The sequence below is a fragment of the Pantherophis guttatus genome, chromosome 4 (genome assembly GCF_059756535.1).
Source record: "Pantherophis guttatus breed Tessera chromosome 4, ASM5975653v1, whole genome shotgun sequence".
In the NCBI taxonomy this organism is placed as follows: Eukaryota; Metazoa; Chordata; class Lepidosauria; order Squamata; family Colubridae; genus Pantherophis; species Pantherophis guttatus.
This window is the reverse complement of record NC_142066.1, coordinates 21,815,476-21,824,659: the sequence shown is the minus strand read 5'-3', so window position 1 is coordinate 21,824,659 and position 9,184 is coordinate 21,815,476. Positions and strand designations below refer to the sequence as shown.

The window sequence follows — 9,184 nt, the reverse complement described above, 5'->3', positions numbered from 1 at the left end:
CATAGTCTGAGGCAGTAGCAGTAATATCAGAAACAGAAAGGGTGGCACTAGATAGAAGCATCTTGTGGACATCAGAGCCAATAAGGATTTCTAGTGTCCTCTCACACTTTCCACTAGGTATGTTCAGAGGAAAATCACCAAGCAGTCTATATTGGATTCCTTTCTTGAGTGTCAAGATATATTTTAGTAATATATTTTGATAAAACCTTCTCTCTTGTGCCAAGGTATATTGGTTGTCCTTTGGGAGATGAAGTAGAAGATACCATTAGCAGAATGGTAACTGCATGGGAGATAATCACATTGTAAAATTACTAGTTCTTTGCAGTATTGTAGAAGAAAACAACTTAATTGCATATTTCAATAGATTTTGGCTTTTTTCTTGTGAATATGTTACTATGAAACTAGAGTTATTTGAAGTAGGAATGATCTCTCTCTCTCTCACACACACACACATACACACTCCTTTTCTCCTTCCCTCCCTGTATCCAGGGCCCATGGTGATTGAAAAAGTCAAAATGGCACCTGAACTATTTTTGTACTATTTTTGTGTATTGAAGGACTTTCATCTGTATTCATGGAATACCAGCCAAATGTATTACTACTGTTATTTCTCCTTCTCCTTCTCCTTCTCCTTCTCCTTCTCCTTCTCCTTCTCCTTCTCCTTCTCCTTCTCCTTCTCCTTCTCCTTCTCCTTCTCCTTCTCCTTCTCCTTCTCCTTCTCCTTCTCCTTCTCCTCCTCCTCCTCCTCCTCCTCCTCCTCCTCCTCCTCCTCCTCCTCCTTCTTCTTCTTCTTCTTCTTCTTCTTCTTCTTCTTCTTCTTCTTCTTCTTCTTCTTCTTCTTCTTCTTCTTCTTCTTCTCCTCCTCCTCCTCCTCCTCCTCCTCCTCCTCCTCCTCCTTCTCCTTCTTCTCCCCCTTCTTCTCCCCCTTCTTCTGTCACTGCTACCACTGTAAAATAGTGTCCCACACTTATGCTAACAGAGAAAGTAGCATAAAATATTTTCTCTGACTGTTCATCCATTTGGCATCTTTATCTGTGAAAGGTTGAGGAAATAATACACAGAATCCACTATAGAAAATATCAAACTATCTAAAATAAATAAATAAATAAATAAATAAATAAATAAATAAATAAAAATAAAGCTCATTACAGCTCTTAAAGTTGAGCTTTAAGAAAAAAGGAATGTCAAAATAAATGCAAATGTGGTGTGGATGTCAACAGTAAATAAAAGCTTATGAGAATTTGTGAACATTTTTAAATAGTAGCTACACTGGTTATTCCCAATATTTCACAGTGAAACAGGGTGAATTGAAGGTCACTCTTCTTAATGTATACAAGGCAATGCAGTGAATTTCCATTCACAGATTTACTTTACTTTATTGATTAGCCCTTGGGCCATATCAAAGTGCAGAGTTCCAGACATAAATTATTTCTAAAAGCTGATAAAAACAATTTAAAATGAAATTGGAATAAAAGATGATTTAAAATGAAGTTGGAATAAAATCAGGGGTGAAATGCTCCCGGATCGGACCAGATTGGCTGATCCGGTAGCGATGATGGCCGGTAGTTTGGAGAACTGGTAGCAATGGCAGCTGGAGGCTCCATCCACCCACCCAGAAGTCATTACTTCCTGGAAGTGGCCCAACAGGCAGAAGTGGCCCAGAAAGAGATTCTGGCCTTATCCCGGAGCCGCCGCACATTCGCCGCCTGCTTGCCCTTCGCCTTGGGTCAGAGGCCAGGGCCCAGTGATGTGCTATTCACTGAAGCCCAGAGCTGCCGCCTGCTCGTTGCATGCACCATTTCCCGACTCAGGCCTTGCTATGGAGCCACTGCCTGCTCACCCTTCACCATGTGGTGTATCCTACTCCTCACCTTTCTCCCCTGGCTGGCTGTCAGGGAAGACAAGCGCCCAAAAGTTACCGGAGTCGCTCACTCTCCTTCTTGAACGTGCCACCACCATCGCTGCTCTGGTCCATGCACCGGCTGCGCAAGCACACACCATTTATTTCATTCACTCATCAGCGGCAGGTTGGGTGTGCGCTTGCGCAGCTGGCGCATGGACCAGGGCGGCGATGGTGGTGGCATATTCAAGAAGGAGAGTGAGCAACTCCAATAATTTTCGGGTGCTTGCCTTCCCTGACAGCCAGCCATGGGAGAAAGGTAAGGACATGCTGCTTGGCGATGAGAGAGTGGGCAGTGGCTCCAGGGCAAGGCTGGTGTTGGGGAATGGTGCATTCCCCAACCTGGTTGAGGCAGGCAGCGAGCAGGCGGCGGCTCCAGAGCCTCAGGGAATGGCGCATCCCTGGGCCCTGGCCCCCAACCCAAAGCGAAGAGAGAGCGGGTGGTGAGTGGGTGGCAGAATAGAAATTTAAAAAGTTTTCTTACCGGGTTCTGTGGGCATGGCTTGGTGGGAGAGGGTCTTGTGACTGAGTGGGCGTGGCTGTGAGTGACATTGAGTTGGCCATGCCCACTCATTCACAGGACACACCCCCCACCAAGCCACGCCCACAGAACCGATAGGGGAAAATTTTAGATTTCACCCCTGAATAAAATGAAGTTTAAAGTGAAATTGGAATAAAATACAATAATTTAATATATAGATAAATAAAATATGATAAAATTATATTTTGGTATCACCCCTACAATCTACCCCAATCAATCCCATGTATGTCGATCTCAACAGAACCATTTTGCTTAAGTACTGTGCTGTGTTAAATGTTATTTTCATTTAAATTCCTCTCTATCCATTCATGGCTACATTCCTGATCTCTTAAGATGCCGATTAAAGTCAAGAAACCCACCACTCTTGACAGCGCTTAAGCTGCTGGCCGATCATCAGAACACCACACAAAAGTGGATGGAAGCGTGGAGTAGCTATTCCCCTCAAGATATTTCTGAGTATATTAATCCTAATAGTATACCTCCAGGATTTAATCTACCCCAACACATATGGGTGAGATACAATAGAATTAGAATGACTCATGGGGTGTGTGCCAACTCCTTGTATAAATGGGAAAAGACACCTTCAGCACAATGCGATTTTGGGGGACCCTGACAGACTATCCAACATATAGTGAGGGAATGCTCTAACAGAAGGTATCCAGGAGATTTTAGGGACTTCCTCTGTGTAACAATGACAGCTACTGACTGGATCTCCAAACTCAACATTAAACACTGAAATGTTATTTCTGTTTTTTTCTTAGGTTTTCTTACTGCTCTTTTTCTAATTGTTTTAATTGTTTTTAACCTGTAAAAATGAAGTGTTTTAATATTGTGTGTGACCAGCCATACACTAAATAAATAAATAAATGTTATTTTCAGATTCTGGCCGCACATAAGGTAAATTGTTTTGATATGGGGATCCCAATGGGTCATTCGTTTGGTAGGTAGACCAAGGTACCTATCCCTTACCCTCTTATACAGGCAACAATCATATAGGATGTAAGTCACCTCTGCCACTCTGCAAATGCAGAGATGTCCATTGTAGGGTATAGAATGGAATCTCCCCATGACTATTGTGTCAAGCTGTTCGAATCTCACTCACGTAAATATCTCCATAACATGTTTTGGTAGTTGTAACTTCAAATAGCTGTCTACAGATTTGATGTACAAGAAATACTTAAATGATGAGTAGCACTATAATACTAATTATACATAGCATTTATACAAATATTGTCATAGCTGTAGTCTTAATGAATAAGAAATATAACATACTAACAATGAAAGTAACAATCAGATTAATTGTGATCTTACAGATTTATTATAGTCCATCTGACATCAGAGGATTTAACTTCCATTTAGCAAGGTAAAGGTTCCCCTCGCACATATGTGCCAGTCGTTCCCGACTCTAGGGGGCGGTGCTCATCTCCGTTTCAAAGCCAAAGAGCCAGCACTGTCCGAAGATGTTTCCGTGGTCATGTGGCTGGCAGGACTAAATGCCAAAGGCATATGGAACACTGTTACCTTCCCATCAAAGGTGGTCCCTATTTTTCTACTTGCATTTTTTACGTGCTTTCAAACTGCTAGGTTGGCAGAAGCTGGGACAAGTAATGGGAGCTCACCCCACTATGCAGCACTAAGGATTCGAACTGTTGAACTGCCGACCTTTTGATTAACAAGCTCAGCATCTTAGCCACTGAGCCACCACATCCCTTTAGTAGCTTGCCACAAATAATGTCTGCAGTGAAACTGGGGCACTCCTATTGAAGATGTGGAGGAAAAGAAAGAGAGTAAGATGAAGAGTTGTCTCCTTTGATAAAGGAGGCCTGAGATCCTTTCCCATACATGCTCTCTGTCAAGTTCTAAGTGCACTTCCGCTGTTGCAACCATTATTGCTTCTCAACTTGCCAAAGAATCAAGGGGGAAGGGAAGAGTGAGATGGAATGCAGGCTCCAGACTTCAAGAAGACAAGCCATGAGAGGCAAGGAAATTCTGGCAAGTGTTTGGCAAGACCAAAGACTTTTTCTCATAACAATACAATGACACTCAATTGGACTATGTGACCTGCACTAATGGGTGTGTGTGTGTGAGAGAGAAATCTATACTGTCATTATGTGGGTTTGGGTGGGAATTAGTTAGAGCTGGTTTTGACTTCAGGAGTACCAAAATGATGTACCCAATAAAATTTTGCATTCAGAGATTGGAAAGTCTCAAGCGTGCTTGCTTTGGTTGGGTTCATCATTTGGAATATTGACATTCTCTCAATCATATTATACTCCAAGCACCACCTGCTTGAGATAACAATGCAATTTGCTGTAGGAAAAGCCCTTACAAAAAAATGCTCTGCTTAACCAAAATCTCAGTTTACTTATTCTTACCCAGAAGGTCATGAAATGGATGCTAACTGAAAGTCACAGGGTCAGGAAATGTATAGACTTGAGAAATAACTTTCACAATGATGAAGTTCCCTGTCTGATAATACCAATGATTTGACAGCATAGTGTAATAGATATTGCATGTAGCAGCTGGGACTCTAGGCATGATGTAGATTGAGGTAATAACAGTAATATCAGGACAACAAGGAGTGGCAATAGGTAAAACCAGTGGTGAAATCCAAATTTTTGTACTACCGGTTCTGTGGGTGTGGCTTGGTGGGCGTGGTGTGGCTTGGTGGGCATTGCTTGGTGGGCATGGCAGGGGAAGGATATTGCAAAATCTCCATTTCACCCCACTCTGGGGCCAGACAGAGGTGATATTTGCCGGTTCTCCAAACTACTCAAAATTTCCACTATCGGTTCTCCAAACTGCTCAAAATCTCCACTACCGGTTCCCCAGAACCTGTCAGAACCTGCTGGATTTCACCCCTGGGTAAAATGTCTTCTTCTGGACATCAGTTCCTGTCTTCTGTGCCCTTAAAATGTTCTGAGTTATTAGTCAATTAAAGAAAAAATCCCCAGGTCTGCAGGGCAAAGGCAGAAACACTGAGGTCTACATTTCTGCAGCCAGAATTTGTCAATTGTCAGATTTTAGACAATCTGACATTTTGACATTTTAGCTGATTGTAAGCCTATACTCTTTAACAATTGTTTCTGTTTACACTTATCAAAGTTTTGTTCAGCAGCTATACCTCTTAAGTATGGTGACTCATTACATTTTATATTATAGCTTCATGGAGAAGGATCGTTCACCTGCTCAAAGCTCTCGCAATTAGGAACTCTGTCCATATTTTGTGGTAGAATATTTTGATTACCACACTATAGGCATGGTTGAATAGAGAGAACATTATATATTTTATTATTACACTTAAACCCAGCCATTCTGTTTTAAAAAGCTTTAAGGTAGCTATCAATTCAACTCTAGAGTGGTTTTGTCACTCATATAAATCCCATTGTATAGCAGACTAATTTTTATAAATCATTTTATGAGGGTTTTTCTTATGAGTTGTTGCCTGTTATTCAGCTCAGGTCTTATCAATATGATGTAAACTTTGGGAGAGAAAATGAGGATCAGTAATCCAGCACTTGAGGCTAAAATGGAGAAGATCTCCACAGCCACCATGTATTTCCCTTTGGTACTCTGGTAGGCTGGAACAAAAGAGATCCAGACACTGCAAAAGAGAAGCATGCTGAGCGTGATAAATTTGGCTTCATTGAAACTATCTGGGAGGTTCCTGCCAAGGAAAGCCACTGTAAAGCTGATCATGGCCAAGAGGCCAATGAAACCCAGGACACAATAAAACATGGCAGCAGAGCCTTCATTGCACTCCAGGACCATTTCTGTAGGCAGCGAGTGCATATCAAGATCTGGGAAGGGAGCAGAGCTCACCAGCCACACAGTACAAAGAGTGATTTGAACAAGGGAGCAGGAAGGTACCATAAAGAGGGCCAACTTGTTTCCTATCCATGACCTCATCTTAGAATCTGGCCTGGTGGCCATGAAAGCTAGGACCACAGTGAGAGTTTTGGCCACCACACAAGAAACCGCCACAGAGAAGATGATTCCAAAAGCAGTTTGGCGAAGGAGACAGGTTGCCCTCTGAGGCCGCCCAATGAAAAGCAAAGGGCAGAGAAAGGAAAGCAGAAGGGAGACCAGGAGGGTATAGCTGAGGCCCTGGTTGTTGGCCTTGACAATGGGTGTATTCTTATGTTGGACAAAGACTGCAAGGACCAGAGTTGTGATGGAAGAAAATAAAAGAGTAACAATGGCTAAGGTGATCCCCAAAGGTTCTTGAAAAGATAGGAAACTGATCTCTTTTGGAATGCACTGATCCTGGGCTTTGCTGGGATAGTGATCCTCTGGACACTGGGAACAAGAATCCATATCTGAAAAGGAAAAAAAAAGGCTCTTTGGCAGACGTAGACCAAGATCAGAAGATAAGGAGAAACCTGACCCATCATCATCATCATCATCATCATCATCATCATCATCATCCCCAAGCAATGGGGTTTTTATGAGACATAATTTAGAGCCTAATACCCTTCGTTTATTTACTTTTCATTCATTAGGTTTATATCCCACTTTTCTTTCAGATGTTCTAGGCAACATACCTAGTCCTCTGTGTTTTTGCTTTCTCTACAAAAACAAACTGGTGGGATATATTGAACTGAGAGAATGACAGGACCAAAGTCAGCAGTGAACAATCATGATAAATTGTGAAGAGACTTATGTGAGCTCAGCCACAAAAACTAACACACATTTTATTCTCCTTAGAAATCTTCCTTAAGGACTATGAGTATCAACACCCTAAGGATGTTCCAAGCCAGGTTTCAAAGAAGGTAGACTAAAAACTGTTCTATTTCAATTTTAATAAAAATGGGCATGATTTATTCCCTTCTAAACTCTGAACTTCTCTGTAACTCTCACCCTATTCTGTGAAATCTCTACACAAGGAACATTACAAGTTTGTATGATTCATATGGAATCTATGGAAATAAAAAATCAAAGATCCATAACTGGAAAAATCCCGGCATTGTCTTCCTTTAGAGCACTTAACCATTTGTACATTTCATAACATCCCACCAGAGGGAAAAAAATCAACTTCCATATTTTTTGGAGTATAAGACGCACCGGAGTATAAGATGCATCTTAGTTTTTGGGGAGGAAAATAGGGGAAAAAATCTTCATACCAGGTATTCATCTGGCTAGTGTCCTTAGTCTGGTCAGTGTCAGCACATTAGTATGCTGGTGTTGAGCACACGCACACACTTTTTATCCCCTGCTTGGGGATAAAAAACAGCTTCTAAAGCACAGCTGATCTTTGGAGAGAGAAGCAATGAGAAAAGCAGGCGAAGCTTGTAAGATCACTTCACTCACTAGCCCCTTGTTAGGGCTGAAAAACAACTTCTAAAGCACAGCTGAGAGGGAGCAGCAATGAGAAAAGCAGGCAAAGCATGGAAATTGCTTCACTCATTAGCACCTCGTTAGGGCTGGAAAAAAACTTCTAAAGCACATCTGAGAGTCGGAGAGAGCAGGCAAAGTGCTGATCACTTCATTTGCTAGTGCCTCGTAGGGCTGAAACAAAGCTTCTAAAGCACATCTGAGAGTCAGAGGGAGCAGGCAAAGCACAGAAGATCATTTCACTCACTAGTGCCTCATTAGGGCTGAAAAAAAGCTTCGAAAAAGCTACATTAGGAGTATAAGATACACCCAAATTTTCAGCCTCTTTTAGGGGTGGGGGGAAGTGCATCTAATACTCCAAAAACTATGGTATTTTCCACATGAATGGAAAATATGAATCCCAATTTTCTGATCTCTGGTCTGGGTAAAAAATTTGACCCAACACTTGGCTCCAGAGCTTTTCCTCAAGGACAGCAAAAGATGAAAGGAATGATGCAATGCAACTCTATCACTGTAGATATGGAGTGACATCACCAACACCTCAAAAAAAAAAAAAAAAGGTCAGAACGTGCATCACAATGGAGCAACACAGATCTATTTCCATTCAGTTTGCTTTTTACTCAAATAATTGTAATACCACTACCATTACCAATGAATTAAAACCCGGTAGGCATTGTACCTTACCTGTCCAATTTGACACTTTTCCTTCTGGGCATGGAAGGCAATCATAACAACAAAATGGCTTCCCTTCCTTCTTGGTCTTGCTGTGACCTTTATGGCAGGGTTCATTACACAAAGAACGAGGCTGAACCTGTGTGCAATGGGAAGTCATAATTGCTTTAACTCTTAGCAAAACCTACTGAACAAATGGGTAAAGTACAATACTTGAATCTTGAAGTATTGAAGCTGGTATAGCCATATAACTTTATTTCTAAGTAGTACATTCAGTACCAGGCCACAGAAGCAGTGGGCAAACATGCGTGCATGTGCACACAGCTCTATTTGCGCAAGCAGCAAGCAGGTGCACACATCACTTGCACAAATGGAGCTGTGAACACGAAAGCCTGCTGCTTATGCGGCACCATCCCCTCTCCCTCCCCCAAATTGGTCCACAAAGCTGGAAAGGTCGGAGACCACTGTTCTAGTATATAGAAGTCACCCTTACAATCTGCACCCATAGTAAAGAAGAACTTGGGAAACTCCCATTTTGAGATGTCCTAATCATCATGTGATCATTTCTAATTAGACAGCCATAGGAAGTAATGTTCACATGTCTCTTTAAAAAAGTTCTTATTAACTGAATATAAAAATCAAAGAAAAAGATAAAGCATACACACATGTATAATAGATGAAAAAAAAGAAAGAGGGCATAAATGGATAAGCATAAATAGCAATAGCACTTAGACTTA

The 9,184-nt window shown here is 41.7% G+C and overlaps 1 protein-coding gene across 1 annotated transcript; it reads right to left on the bottom strand.

Moving 5' to 3' along the window:
- Positions 1 to 5,852: 5,852 nt before the first annotated feature.
- LOC117662242 (vomeronasal type-2 receptor 26-like) lies at positions 5,853 to 8,607 on the bottom strand. The gene is made up of 2 exons (XM_060690934.2): positions 8,460 to 8,607; positions 5,853 to 6,760 (listed from the first exon to the last, which is right to left on the bottom strand). Exons 1-2 carry the CDS (start codon positions 8,605 to 8,607, stop codon positions 5,853 to 5,855), a joined length of 1,056 nt encoding a protein of 351 aa, XP_060546917.2.
- Between the last annotated feature and the right edge of the window lie 577 nt (positions 8,608 to 9,184).

Excerpts from the sequence above, each read along its gene's own strand:
- LOC117662242 (XM_060690934.2), bottom strand. The coding sequence starts at position 8,607 with ATGACTTCCCATTGCACACAGGTTCAGCCTCGTTCTTTGTGTAATGAA. Across the intron at positions 6,761-8,459 it reads AAAAGTGTCAAATTGGACAG|ATATGGATTCTTGTTCCCAG; the intron begins GTAAGGTACAAT and ends TTTCCTTTTCAG.